We start from the raw sequence: 15766 nt of genomic DNA, 5'->3' as shown, positions 1-15766 counted from the left end.
TGTTGTGTTTTCTTTGTGTTTTTTGGCCCAAGTGACCAAAAAACAAAAAGTTTTTGCAAGTACAGGACAAGACATTAAAATTCAGTGTACACAAAAAAAGTTTTTTGGCTGCTTTAAAGCAAAGTACAAAGAAATGGAGGTGGCAGATCAAATGACTCAAGATTTTATTTGGACATGAAAAACCAATGAGACAAACAGCAAACATGTTGTCCCTCACGATGTACTCCCTTTCGGGGCCTTATAAACCGGTATGTGTCTTTTTGCTCAAACCTGTTACTGTATAGCTCCCATGGGTGAATCAGTGACATTTTGAAATGCATAACCCAGTCGCTAGATGCACTATTTTTCCAAATTGCATCAAAATCGGTTGAGTGTTTGTGCTGTGAGAATACTGTAACAGCTTCATAGGCTGTGTTCAGCAGCAGGATGCTTCATATTTTATAGCTCAACTTTGCCATCTGCTGGAGAAAAATTTATGATTCTTGAAGAGGAGAGGATCCCCTGTGAATACTTAGCAATAATGTTGAATAAGGGTATTATTATAATTTGTTATTTTAATTAATACCTTAAAGTAATAGTTTTGGTCTATCCTCAAAGTATTGTAAATAACTGAAAGTGAAACTGAAGCTCACTCAGGTGATACTCCAGGTTCCTACATGAGCTTACGTTGCCCTCTAGTGTTTGAAAAGTTTCACCTTCAGGTCTGAGTGCTTTCGGAATAACAAGACAGCACACATCTCAGAGATAGTTTGCTGGAAGACATCAACAGCTCACAGAGCAACTCATATGACAAAATACTGTACAGTCATCTATAAATTATCTATCATGAAAATGCCCTTCATAAATATAATATACTATTATATATATCATATATACTGTTTAGATCGTATCTTATTTTGTAAAATATTTTCAATTATTGTTATTGGAGATATTTAGCAGTCGCTTTGGATGAAAGCATCTACTAAATGAATGCAATGGAATGGAAACAAACAGGCTCAAACAGCACCATCCTAAAGTCTTCGAGTGCCTCAAGTTAATCCATTTATCACATTTTCATCTAACTTCTCAACTCTGTACAGCTCTGAGAAAACCTGCTTCTAATCTTCCTCCAGTACATACTGAAACCTTATTTACAAATGTCTAAAGCCATCTTTCTGATAAATATACAGGTCTCATCTTGACTTTGGTCGTTTCATATTTCATATGAATGCTTTCAGGCATTAAAAGGTCAAAATGTCAGCCAAATTCATTTAGCATGAAGCAAAACAACTGCTATTAAATGAAACCCTTTCCCATATCCATTTAACGGAGAGATCAATAAAACTCCACATCAACAGCACATCAAATATTTGACAAATTCCTTGAAGGGTCTTGCACTGGCTCATTTAAGGCATTAAATCGTTCATTTTAAGTGTCACGTAGTTCGAGGCAGAGACGTCAAGAATCAGATGGGGCGGTGTAATCCAATTTCTTCTCACTGGCTGCCGCCTCCATCTTAACGGATTTACGCAGGTATCGGATGGCTGACAGAGCACTTACATTCGCCAGCAGAACTGTGTGAAAATACATATGAAAAGTGAGACATCATGTTACTCAGGAGACTTTGCAACCCAACACTGAATTTATCTATTCGTATAAAGTACACTTTTTCTTGAAGTTGATTTTATTTCAGTGCTTTGTTGATTTTAGCTCAATATTTACTGGGAGCCACATTTTACAGCCTCAGAATATCAATAACAGTCAGAGTCCTTACAGTCACTAAAAAGCTGAAATGAACTATTTTCAAATTGAAATTCAGTTAAATATAACATGAATAGAAACATAGTGACGAAATAAGCAACTGTCTTGTAATTTCAGTTTAAAAAAAGTCTTTAAAAAGCAAGATTTGCAGGTTTCTGTTACATTAAAGTACATTAATGCTACATATAAACACACATACCAGCCTTCCAGGCATCTCCAACTTGTGGGTTTGCAGTCTTCAGCACCCACGAAGCAAATGCTATACAAACCAGACACATGTCTGACTGTCTGAGAGGCAGGAGGGAGGCATCCAACCCTTCAAAGAAAGTGACAGAGTATTATAGAAAACATCTTGAATCATTAAGTGTGTCACACACACTTGTCCAGTTAGAGTTCAAGGGTATTATAATTGGCACTAACACACCAACAGCTGAGCGTAAGCCTCCAATAATATGTTGGGACTTCCTGTTGTGTCACACTTGAACCAGTCAAATCCCAGCACCTGCACAGATTACCATTATTCAAACATACAAGGCTGCTTGATGCTACTGATATTTGAAATTATGATTCTAGTGGCCTTAAAGATAATCCTCCTGGGCAACTGTTGAACATAGATGCTATATTAGTAGCTTGTAAGTTATTATCTTAATTACAGTTCATTGGAGGTTTAAGAAGAGGGATTTATATATACATAAAGACTCCTCAAGTTGAGGTATTTTCATTTCCCTTCACAGCCAAACATGAATTAGAGCACTATACAGGCAGCTTAGAGAGAACACTCATTGAGTGAAGTCAAGTTATCACGTACAACCGTTCCTCTTGGCTTTCACCACTACGTGCCTGCAGTCCAGTCAGTGTCCTCTGACAGCTGAGGTAAGAGAGTCCGTCCCGGTCATGACTGTAACAGCTGACTGAGTGGATGACATTGCTTACATAACAACTGTCCACATGTGAGGACAACACAAAGAGCTTAAATGAAATTGAATACATTATTATTAATACCCATTATTTTTTAGTCCAGCAGTGGAAAAATGTACAGGTTGGATTAAAAAAAGTTTTTAAAAATGTATATGTATATATAATTAAAGTGTCAGAGTTATCAGCTGGCAGCCTCCCTGGTTTGACAGAGATACTGTCTGTTAGACTGGTTCCAAGAGTTAAACCAGTCTTGATTTTGTTCTTAGAATCATCTAATTCAATTTAAAGTCGCACAAAGTTATTCATTGTTTTTAAGCCTAAAGACGTGAACAGAACTAAGAGCTGTATTTCCATGGTAACAATTAACATCACCTGTTGACGACTTAAATAAATTTGTGGTTTGCTAACACTGTTAAAAAACATTTAAACATTTGCGATTCCTTTACTTATAACTGCATAAAACATAATTGTAACTGTTCCAGTTAAGTCATAATCTAACCACAATGCAGAGCAATGTAGTGCTGCTTAAGATGGGTAAGAACTAATCAGCTTTGTGCAAATGATGAATTTAGACTGACTATCTTTGTAAAATCAGCCCCTGGGGGTCAGCCCCTTTGGGTCTGCATACTGGGACAGGCTTCATCAAGATAAGTGGGTATAAAGAATGGATGAATGCACAACCAACATTTTGTGCATTTCTCAACAGCTCATGAAGAAGACCTGTAAAAAGCATTGTACTACTATAACAATGTCGGACTCACGATGGGCAGTTTCAATTTTTTTTTTTCAAAAATCGATGACGCTGGCGCTTTTTATTCCACACATTCTTCTTCCTTGTCAAAACCTGGCACCTACCTTACCCACAATGCAACTTAACCATCGACAGTTAGATTCGGATGTGTTATGCTGGTAGCGTCCTTTGCTATGTAGCCTTGAGCCCGTAACCTCAAGCAGAGACACTTCTAACTCCACACCCCCCAGATTTTTTTCATTTTCAGACTTGGAGCCCCAACCATTTATCCGACATCACACCCTCTGTAGCCACAAAAAGCTTCATACTACTTTTTTCACATATACAGTTCCCCTTTAATCGTTTTGAGCGTGATAGCAGGTCCAAATCTTTTTGAATTTGAGTGATGGTGCTACAGTTTTATTTACATTTTAATCAGTAAAATCCCGACTATTAAATCCTGCATATTAATGTAACAGCACTGTAATGGCATATGTTAAAACCTAATTCTCATCTATAATGATGCATCATTGTGTTCATTACGTGAAATTGGACTCACTTGGATTTGAAACAGCCGTCTCTAAGTCCTCATATTTGAAAGGCTGCTGTGCTAGTTGTCTGGAGATCCTGTCCTCCAGGTGGTAGAGAAGTGGAACAGGAAACATCACATCTTGATTCCCAATAGCATTTATAGGATCAAGTGTCCTGGATCTGCCACTTTGCCTCACTGGTACAAGAGACAGAGGGGCTGAGATTGTCTGCTTCTGGACTGTAGATCCAGTAAAACTGATATTCCTGAAGGAGAGTGTGGTTTTCCAAAAGAAATTCTGTTTGAGGTCGCTATCTGTGAAGAAATTCTCATATATGTCTGTAGAAATCTGAGATGTGCTTGACGTACGACTGAATCTGGTCACCACCCTTACAGGACCGCAGTTATCTTCTTCATCAGATTCCACAGAAGAATCATCAGAAGAGGATGCAAAGAAGTAATCATAAGCCTCAGGGAACTGTAGTTTTCTATTAGCTGAGCGAGAGCAGGAAAAGATAGGAACCAGCTCCTCTTTGGCCTGATCTTCTGCTGTGATGAGAGGGTAAAAGAAGCTTTCTGTATCAAACTCTGAGAAGAAATGATCATAAGTTTCAGGGACAGAATTTCCGTCAGTGTAGCAGGTGGTTATGTTATCTGTGGCTGATTGGCTGGGAATTGATTGCTTTCCACCGAAGAGGTACTGAAATATATCTGTAAGAGAGATTCTGTAGCTGTCTGTCGAAGATGAAGCTAAACACTCCACGTCTTTGTCTTGCTTAGGCATGTGTCCATCAGTGAAATACTCCACTTTTTCTAATTCTCCTTCGTCTAAGGTTTGTAAAGCTTGGCCTTTCAATGTGTAGCTAAAAGACTCCAGGGCATGTAGATTGTGCACACTTACATTTTTAGAAATCTTTCTGAGGCATGTTCGAGCACTTCCTGGGAGGACAGGTTGAGAAATGTCACTAATAGATGTCAACATCATATTCTCAGAGTAAAAATCAGCACCTCGACTCACCGGAACAGGTTCACTTTCCCACATGACACCTCTTGAAGAGGAAGAATCAACTGCCATAACAGAACCTGAACTTGATTCTACCGAGGTGTGATTGCTGGACGTGTCCTCATTGGTTTGCTCAGGCTTGGACTCATCCAGTTGAGTAAAAAAGCCTGAATCCGTCATGGTAAACATGTCAGTCTCCTCACTTTCCTGTAAAGGTGGGAGGGAGCTGGGTGGAGCAGCTTTGTTGATCATTTGTAAACCCAGAATATCATTTATTGTCAGCTTCTCCATCTCACTCCAAAAAGAAGACATAGCGAACACTGAATGTTTGAAATCTGGTGCCTTTTCAGGTTCACATTCTGCTTTAGATGCTTCTTCTGCTTCGACCACTAAATCATATTTTGAATCTGTTGTGTAATTTAATACAGACTGGCTTGTGGGGCCAGATGTGCCATCTCCTTCTTCATGTTTTGCCAGTAGTAGTAGTGATGTTTTTTCTCCTTGACCTCCAGAATCATTTTGACTGACAGATAAACAAGAGCTTCCTGACATGTCTGTGGTATTATTATTTGAGAGTGACATGACAGATTCTGTGTCCAGAGTACAGCAGGTTAATACTGGTGTAATATCTGAAGGACTTGTTAATACGTCTTCAGACATGGATGATTTGGTTTCCCTCTGACTTTTACCTGTTAGATTCATTTCACCAGATAGAAAAGGATTCCCACTATGATTTGCCATTATTTGTGATGCTGCTAATTCAGCTCTCTCAGCTGTTGTGTTTTTCTCTAACAAAATATCAAATTTGGATAATGTGTGAAGCACCAGAGGATGTTCTGTTTGCTGTACTGTAATCTTTATATCTGAACTGGAGGGACTTTTAGATAGACAGCGTTTATCTAGCAATGAATTGCTGGTATCTAATATTAACTTAGCACAGTCCACTTGACTGGGAATCTCCTCTAAGAATGGACAGGCTCCAGTTTTGAATTGCTTGGGTTTTGCAGACAGAGAAAAGTGAGTCTTTTCCAGTGTAGAGCTATACTGGTCTGTGTAGTGACAGTCAATTTCCAGCTGTTGTTGGGGCTCAGCCTCTCTTTGACACAGTGCGTAGTTGTCTCTGCCAGAATTTCCAGCCTCTACGGCCAGGACTGACTTAGTAGCGGATAGTTTGTCAATTTGGCTGACTTCCTCAGTGGGACCATTTGACTCTGCGCTTGGTAAAGTACTGTGAGTTATTGATTTGACCTCTGCTGCACAAGAATCTAGATTTTGTTCATTTTCACAACAAAAAATAGAATGATTAATTTTATCAGCCTGAATGAGGCTCACTCTATGAGCGTCCTTTCTTCCAGAGTTTGCTCTTTCTGTGGCCAGGTCTGATTTACCAGTTACACTGTCAGTCTTTGAAACTGGCAACCAAGGATGCTTATTAAGTCCAGTTGATTCTTCTACCCGTAATTTGCTGCATGGCTGTAAATTTGTTGCCACATTACCACTGTTGTTTTGTGCTGACATTATACTGTCATCAGTTTGACTCAGTTGGGTTACTGACTGATCATTAGTTACATTAATTTCAGCCGAGCTTGTTGCTTTACACCTTCCCTGTCTGACTATGCTCTCTGGTAAATACTGGTAGTGACTGTCAGATGGACGACTGTAGTGAGAAAGATCATTTACTTTTATCTCCCTAGCAGATATCTTCACTGGGAGATTGCTGAGGGCTGGATATGCAGTTAAAGAGGACATAACATTTTTCTGTGGTTCATTTAAATAAAATAATTTAATATCCTCAGATACACACAGACCCGTTCCTCCTCTCCATGCATACTGCTCTTCCTCTGAGTCACTCTGCTTGACTAAAACCTGCCTCTCATATCCATGCACACTCTCAGCTGGCTCAACACTGAGTCGTCTCTTTTTCTTTCTCTTCCTTCTGATAGAGGCAGATGGAGACGATTCTTGGCCCGCTGTTTTGTTTGTGCTTGTTGCGTCTGACTGTACAACGTTAGGGTTTTGGTCTTCCTTCCATTTAACATTTGTCACCATTTCTTGATTACTCCATGAATCAGAGCTGCACTTTTTACTGTGAATTAACTGACTTGTCAAATTTTCCTGCTCAACATTATCCAGAGGTGTGCCCATTTCCACCTTCAACACTTTGTCAGTGTGAGGTGCTGTTTCTGAGCAGACAATCCCGTCCGGTGAGTCATGAGACTGATTCCACTGTGCTGCCTCATTTACTCTGGTTTCTGTGCAGACTTCCTCTCTGATGAAAAACTTTGTTTCAGGGTGAGCTGACTTGTTAGTCTTGAGCACTAAGTTACTGGTTGCAAGTTCAGGGGAAATGTTGGAACCAGGCTCGTCTTTTTTCATTGTGTTTATTTTGCTGATGGTGTCGACAGGCTCCGCGGTCTCTTTGCCAACTGCTGTTTCACCCCTGGCAGGCAGAGAGTTTAACTTGGGGATGTTTTTTGGCAAAGTACTGCTGGTGGCTTGTTGCCCATCACTACACCGCTCCTCCTCCTGTATTGCCTCTCTGTTTTTTCCAGCTCTCACTTGGCTTGGCTCAGTAAGCATCTCAGCCTGTGTAACATTTTTCAGCCTTTCAAAGAATATATTGACAGACTGCAGATGTATATCCTCCTCACTGCCTGACAGGACGCTCTCCATTCCACCGACGCCGTGTTTGCTGAGGTAATGCTCCACAGGAGAGCCCTCACAGTCTGGGGGGCCGTCGATGGGGCGGTCAGCTTCTGAAAAGCCTGCTGTTAGGTCAACTTTCTGAACCCTCTTAGCAAGAACGGACCCTGTATCATCAATGTCACTCATCCCTGAGTCATCCACACCTGCTAATGAAGGAGGGAGCAGGTTACACTCCTCGCACTCTGCAAAGAAGCATTCCCAGTCACGGTCACAGATCTCCACACTGTATTCAAAGTCGTTCATTTTGACTTAGAGGGCGCGGTATAACCTGCAAAATCAATCACAAGAGCTATATTTCAAAAGTATTCATTGGTAAAAGTATTTGTGTTTCTTTCAGGTTATTTTAGCATCATAAAATTAAAGATTTTCAGAATTAATTAACGCCAAAGAAATGGTAACGTGAATACCAAACCCTAAGCTGCCACAAGATATCTAATTCAATAGACTAATAAAGTCATTAATGCAATTGGAAAAACACAAGTATGCTGATTTTAACTGTACACAATTTTGTAGCACAATTAAAAATATGTAAATAATATAAATAAAATGCAACAACTTATTATAATATTTCTAGCAATGCGATAATGTAATGAGGTAATGTAATGTAATGTACTATAATGGAATGTAAATCTCTTCAGGGCAGCAACTGAAAACTAATCGGTAAGGTAAAAACATCATCGGTTAAATACTTTTAAAGTATTTAAAGTATATGTATGACAACAGGAAGTATTAATTTTCTCTGTATCACAAGCTGTCTACGTATGTACTTGTACATCCATGCAGGTTTCCTACCTGACCTGCTTCAGCTGTGATCCTGGTCTTCAGGAGGTGAAGGTCTAGGAAGTCTGGAGTCTCAGCAACACCATGTCCTTTGGTAGGCGTTCTTTTGCACAAGCATGCAGCGCAGCAAGCCCCATGATTTGATAAATATAGAGCGGTGCTTCTGATCACGTAATACACGCAGTGTTCTTCCAGCAGCCATCTCCAACAGAGGGATAATGTTTCTGAACTTAAAATAGCCTCTCCACTAGCAAACTGCTTAACTGGTTACACAGTATTTTTAATTTTACTATTGTTTGATTTGTAGCTGAAATCTGTAATGTAACAGATCTAGGTGATATTTATGTTTGTTTTAGGCCTTTTTTTCATTCTATATCATGATATTTAATCAAATAAGTGATAAAGAGCTCAAAACCCAGCAGTACGTACAGCAGCGTCTCTGGCAGCTGCTGCTGGTTCCAACAAGTCAAGCCCATGGCAGATATGGTGGTCAAGGCAAGTCAAGTGTGCGTCAGTCAACTCATACCTCTCTGGTGTGAGGTCATGGGGCGACAGTGGATCCGAATCTTTCCCATGCAATCTTTCCAGGTGCTGCAGGAGAGCCAGAGGGATCGGGGGATGAGACTGGAGCTGCATCACGTGAGACTCATGTGACTCATCTAAACCTAAATGACAGAAATGCAGACAAAAAAATAAAATCATGTTTACTTAATTTGAGAAAAGTGTTTCTTAGTGTTACTTCACTTGGAAATTTGAGCGTCACTATGCAGAATGATGTATGGGCAGAGTTTGACACTAGAAGGCTGTTTTCACGTGCATGTGCTAAAGGGGGAAAGTTTCTCAGTGCTCACTTCAAATTTGCGACATGTTTAAGAGTTTGACACGTGTTCGTACAGGCATGATTTTGTGACATCACAACTAATTTGTAAGCCAATCATGGTCCAATATGCAACTTAGAGAAGTATGATGTGGAAACCTGAAGCCAACCAGTCACAATGGACAATGGAGAATGGACTCAGTGAAGTAGGCAATGTCTTGTCTGGTAGTTAAATTTCTAAAACATATTTGCATATTTAGAGATTTTGGATTTTTCAATGATGAAGAAGGTACAGGTTTAATTTCAAGACTTTATAATGAGGTAATTGAACTTTTTGTGGGGAAACCATATCAGACACAAATAATTATTCAAAGCAGAGTATTTTTATGTTTCTTAAAACATGTCTGTCTTCATTTATTAAGCTTTATGGATCAATAAGAACAGCTTTTGGTTGCCAGCTTGTGAAAAATACATTTGGCTGGTGTATGTCCTCCTCCAGTAAAACTTGAATTAATTAAAGGTGGGGTGTGCAAATCCAATACAAGTCTTTTTGTCAAAATAAGTGAATATCTCCTCACCCTCCGCTAGCTGTCCATTCAGTGTGTATACTGGAAAAAACTCTGGTGTTTGTACACAGCCCTGGCTCTGTAAATGCTAAACAAGGTAGCTCGGACCGGGCCACACAACACTATTCCCACCATGATTTGTGTGTCAGGTAACGTTAAATGACTTGCCCACGGACATTCAGCTTACTTTCTAGTTTGCCAAGATATGCTGTTGTTGTGATGTTTGCTATAGTAGCAGGAGAGTTGTGAGTATCGCTGTCTGGAGCTGGTGTGCTGGATCTGGGAAACGTCTTGTCCTCTCTGGCTGTTAGCTTTGCAGCAGCAACTGTAGCGACAGTTTGCTAGCCCATAACCTAGCTAAGCTAACCCACAACCTAACTAACATTAGTTATATTACTTGCTGTGTCGTGTGTCATGGTATTAGATTTCTCCAGAATCACATAAGGCTCAAATCATCAGGGCTGCAACTATATAATTAGTATGTCATTAACAAAGGCGTCTTCCAGTACGAGAAGGCATCAAACCTGGAACTGTAAATGTTGTTGGTGAATGGATTTTGGCCTGGATGCCCTGCGGCTCTTTTCCAGAAGGTAAGTGGTCCATTTGAGAAGTGTTCCTGAGTTAAATAAAAAGGATAATGGAAGCTATGCCAGAGGATATACACCACACAAATGGGTTTTTCACAATCTGGCAACACAGAGTTCTGACTTCTTGTCTTATTATATTTGTGATCTTTTCCTCCTCTCCTGTGTCTACTTTGCTTTTGATAATTGAAATCTTAAGTGGATCTATCTTCCTGATATGTAGATTTACTTTGTTATTACAATTCAACTTTAAATTTAACAAATGAACATTCTGGCGAGCATTGGGAGACGCCTAGACTCTTGGGTAGCTGAAAGTATGGCACAGATGTCAGGCTAAAACCAGGGCTTATTTTCTGCTTGATTTCTCTCCCTACCATTAGGGAGGACGGCTTATCTTAGGAGGGCTTGAGCCTTTGTTTACAGCTATCAGTAAGCCTTAGTAAAGACAATGTGATTACGGGACCATCCTTGCTGTCAAAATGTCACTGACACTAAAAGATACCAAGATAACCTATCAGTCCTGATCTCATTATCAACTGTTAAACTGTACTTAACAGATGCCTTATGTGCCTTAATTGCAGTTGAATGTATTGATTAACGATGATGGGGTCCCGTTGGTAATTTACTGCTCGCTGACAGTGCTGTTTTGTGAATTAACGATATGAAAAGTGGTGAATTTGAAAGATTCTTCATAATAAAAGTCTCAATTTTGCAGAAGGTTAATGGATAGGTATCACAGAGCTACATTCAGAATTTGCATCTCACACTTTCAGGCAGGAACTACAGCCTTTATTTGCCTAATTTTCATCACTATAGATATTTATAAGAAAACAGATCCTCTAATTAGCCAAACCACAGCCTGGGCTGTGTGCCCAAGAGGGCCCTCTCAATTCATCAGCTATGATAAAGGGAGACAAGCCAGGGCCTGTGTGGCTACTGCACCTGGGGCAGCGGGCCGTTTTGACACGGGTGGGATTCTGTTTCCATCAACAGGATTAGGCTCTTATGAGTCAGTTCTTGGTGTTAAGATTGGAATCTGTTTTGGCTGTTTCACAGTGGCTAATGCGACAGAATTTCATCCTAATTGTTTACCATGTCAGCCCCGGCAATTCAGCGTCAATTAAACAAAGCCCAGTAAACAGACACATTCAGCACCAGCTCAGTGACATGATGTTTAAACAGAGAGGAGTTTGTGTATGGTCCCGTTACCAAGCATCCGTGGTTGGTGGCATCTTATGCGTCAAACCGAGGTGAAAAGTCTTAATTATGGCAAAGTGTAGAAAATAGAAAACAGTAGACAAAGATTCCTATTCTGGTTCTTTGGGGACTGTTTAGAAAGTCTACAGGCTGTTTAGCAATTGACAAATGCCACACAGGTTGATGTAGACTCACAAGAGGGCTTAACGGCTAAGAGTTAGTTAGTTCGAAACAATGTGAGAGGAAAAAAGTAGTTCTATTACACAGCATATAGGTGTGAAAGAATTAACTAATGATTAAAAACTAGACTGTGTTTAAAAATATATTAGTATTCACTCTCCAGCTTAGTTGGTAGTCATTGTTTGAGAAGCAGACTTAACAGGATGTGACACAGCTTCTGTAATTGGTTTTCTCTTTTTCAGTGGAAATGTGCTGCAGTATCAGGGGCTAAATGGAGTGACATGGAGGGAAGAAAGTGTGTTCATCAAATGAAAATATAATTTAAACAAACTGACTGTTTTTTCCCTTGTATTTCAACATTTTAAATTGAAAATGATGCTCATAAATTGCCTTCTCTGAATATAATTAATTAGTTGCTGCACTATACATTGAGCTTCTTTATCTGACTCCAGCACAAGTTTATAATGTGGATAAGTTCCTTATCTCTTGATTTCATTTTCTGTTCAACTTTAATTCCACACCTTTGTTCTTATGTCATATTTATCAGAAATAATAAGTTACCTTGTGATTTGAAACCAACTGGTCATCACCAGTTGATCACAAATCATGACAAAAGCTAACAAAACCACTGGTATAAATGTATTATTTTTAGAGGAAGGCTCAATTTTGCTGTTCTCGTAAAGGTCCCATTTTAATCAAATCTGTATCCGTTTAAGTGAGAGTTTATGCATATGTAAAGTCAGTTTAAAAAGATGAAAAACGCAAAAAACTGTTCACCTTTTTTCACCTCTTTTCCACTTTTCTTCCAGGAACACTTTGCATTCACAGGCCTGATTACTTTTGCACGAGTAAAACTTCTCTTAAATATGGTAATCGACGGTTTAAGAATACCAGGAACTAGTCTAGTCCTACTATCAAATTTAAAATGGTCGTACTTGCGGCGTAACTTACTGGTTTATCATCACCTCAGTGTGAAGCGGAGAGGCCTGCAGGCACTAAGGAGGATTATTCGTCCTGACAATGGTAGGATTTGATCAGGCGCACTAACAAAACATCATTGTCCTCGCCTCAAATGTCACAGACAACTCAGCAGTATCAGTGCTCGAGCTGTATGGGGGTCATGTCAAAATCCACCAAGTCGACTCTGCAAAATTTAGACTGTACCTCCAGACTACTGTACCAAGACTGCGACCTGTTTTTTCATGAAGAGAACCCAGGTTGGGTCATTTTGCCCCATTACTGCCACATGCCTCGTTATTTACCGCGCATTCTTAATGGAGAACACAAGCCTGGTTGTAAGATTGTGAGAAATTGACTCACATGACGACTTTTATAACACCACGTTGCATTACATTTGACTGGGGAGACCCATTTATTTTAAAGGCCGCATCTGCCTGGAAACAATACTAGTCTATACTTAAAGTTACGTAGTTAGCTCTGTGCTTATTGACTATGGGACGACCTCGAAAACTTCGATGCAAGAATGCAGTATTTCCCGTCAACCACAAGATGGCGATCACCGCCAACCACCGTTTGAGACCAAACAGAGTTCAAAACCACATGAAGCTCCACTGGTGCCTTACAATTGTATTTGAAATGTAATTCAGGTATCTCACAACAGCAGTAAAAGTAGCAATACAACACTGTAAAATAAACCGTTTCAAGTAAAAGTCCTGCATTTAACACGTTACTTGGTGAATGTACAGAAGTATTAGTAGCGAGTAGTAAAAGTACTCACCAAAAGCACAATGCCCATTTCTCAGTGTGAAATTTCATAACTGTTGCATCCGGTCAAGGTGGAGCTAATTTGGACTTCATATATTGATACGTTGTTTACTCTTTTACAGTGCATCATATTTTATAAGCCCATCAAAGGTTTTTATGTAAAATCTTAAATTCTTCTTCCTCTTCTAATTGGTGTGTGGAACAATGCAGATAATGTGCTTGAGGGATATCTCTCTCACTCCCCTTATAGTTATGGTGTACCTTTTACCTTTCCTTTCCTTTCTAAACCTTTCCTTTACCAATTTTATTAGTGCATGTACTTGGTGAGCTTGCTTAATTATACTATAGTTCCGCCCAGCTTTGACCTGAGCAGAGGTCTAATCAGCCAAAGCAGACACCTGCGCAGGTGTGCAGAGCTTTTAATCTACAAAGTAGCTTGTATCTGTAATTGCCAGATAAAGGAAGTGGATTGAGCACCCAGCAATAACATGTCAAGTACAAGTCATGTATTCCTCGATTCAAAGAGGACCCAATAAAATCATTATTAAGTTTACTCATTTTTTTGTGCATTATAGCTAAATAAAAAATGAATCTCTTTCTCTAAAAGCAACCATTTTAAATGGTAAATGACAGCCCAATCTGTTTTTCTATATAACCCACTCTTTTCTACAGTTTAAGCGGAGAATGAAAGCAATGTAGTAATGCAGTAATGTCAGCAAAATCAGACAACCCACAACAATCTTTCTGGATCATTTCATTGTCATTCTACAGTTTTTATGTCTGCTCCAGTTCTGTGGAGCAGTAAACCAACATCTAATTGACAACGCAGTTAACTTGTTTGTTGTTATTTAAAAGCTGAAATATTAAGATATTCTCCTAAAATCTATATCTATAATCTTTCTACTCTGCATATTGTTTTTGAACTGAGCAGACTTGCTGAGAGCTGTAAGGTATATTAAAACTTACAGCTGCACAAAAGATTCTTTCAAAGTGTGCAGAGTTATCTTTAGCTATATTCACAAATCCAATGCTTGAGTCAATTGGTTCCATGTCCATTGCTTCCTTCCCCCTCACCATTATGCATACAACCGCATCATTACACATTAGCTGGTGTCAAGGTATTTTTAGACCTCCAGACAGTGGGTTGAATTCTTCTTTCAGTTTCCAGCCTTAAGGCAGTCTGACTTCTTGCACATAAAACAATTTAGCCCATTTTCACCACTTCTTCCCTTGAAGTGAAACAGCTGAAGTGATTGTAAAGCAAGCCGAGTGAGACCTAGACATTAGCAAAGCTGAATAGTGCACAATTAAGGCAGCAGACACGTGACATCAGCAATGTGCCCGAGGTGTTGGGTGACCCTGGCTGACTCTGGTCTATCTCTGGCCTCTGTCTGTCCTGACCACAAACAGCCCTGTAGGCCTCATCATCTGGGTTAATTAGCGAAAGACAGCCAACACTGTTCACTTCATCTGCTTTGAACAACAGCTTTTGATGCTATAGTGACAATATTAATATCCATTGGACTGTGTGCATACACTGAATCAAAGTCCAACAGGCATTAGATCTTATCAGCTGTTTATTTACCTTCCTCTTCCGCTCACCTCTTCATCATTATGAAGTATTGTTCATTATCAATTATTTTGTCAGTCAAAACTGTGTATACATTTTTGTAAAAAAAAAAAAAACAACCCTAATCTAAAACAAAAGTTTCAATGTAGCTTCAAGACTCTTACTCGTTACTTGCATGTTCGTCTCTGTGTTCATGGCTACCATGGGGGCTTATTTCCAGTTTATTTCAGTGAAGCTTGAATTGAATGAAAAATTGTGGTTTCTTTCATCCTGGCAGGTTTGTGTCCACTTTCCTTGGAGACCAAATAATACCCTTCCTTCCTTGCCTCTGTTTCTGCTTCTCTGCAGACGGACTCCTGAAAAGCTGTTTACTCTGGGTTAACCATACGGTGAGCCATGTGAGAAATCATTCTTCTCTTGGTGGACTTGGTGGGTTAATAAGTTATCTAAGGACAAAGAGCTGACAAGCCCACCACCACAAACCGAGTGGTGGCCTTCCTTCCTTTGGCCCAGGTCATCGGGGTTATCAGTGACAGGGGAACAATAGGAAGTGGTAAGACCAATCATATTGTAGCACTGTCACTCACCTCCTGCATGCCTCCACACAACTCTGCAGAGTGCTGCTGCATGGGAAACAGAGCTGTCTGTCCATCGGTCTCCTCACATGTGATACACCCAGGCTCCTGTGCTGTCACCACTTTAGCCAGCGTGTCACATAGCA

General features: G+C 39.8%; 1 protein-coding gene across 1 annotated transcript; it reads right to left on the bottom strand.

Moving 5' to 3' along the window:
* Positions 1-147: 147 nt before the first annotated feature.
* On the bottom strand, positions 148-15475 carry LOC122883156. The gene is made up of 4 exons (XM_044211457.1): positions 15210-15475; positions 8933-9071; positions 1940-2056; positions 148-1553 (listed from the first exon to the last, which is right to left on the bottom strand). The coding sequence occupies exons 1-4, from the start codon at positions 15247-15249 to the stop codon at positions 1505-1507; spliced, it is 345 nt and encodes a 114-aa protein (XP_044067392.1). The 5' UTR covers positions 15250-15475; the 3' UTR covers positions 148-1504.
* Between the last annotated feature and the right edge of the window lie 291 nt (positions 15476-15766).

This window comes from Siniperca chuatsi, linkage group LG10 (assembly GCF_020085105.1).
Source record: "Siniperca chuatsi isolate FFG_IHB_CAS linkage group LG10, ASM2008510v1, whole genome shotgun sequence".
Lineage (NCBI taxonomy): Eukaryota > Metazoa > Chordata > Actinopteri > Centrarchiformes > Sinipercidae > Siniperca > Siniperca chuatsi.
The sequence above is the reverse complement of the archived record's forward strand: the minus strand, read 5'-3'. Positions and strand labels throughout refer to the sequence as shown.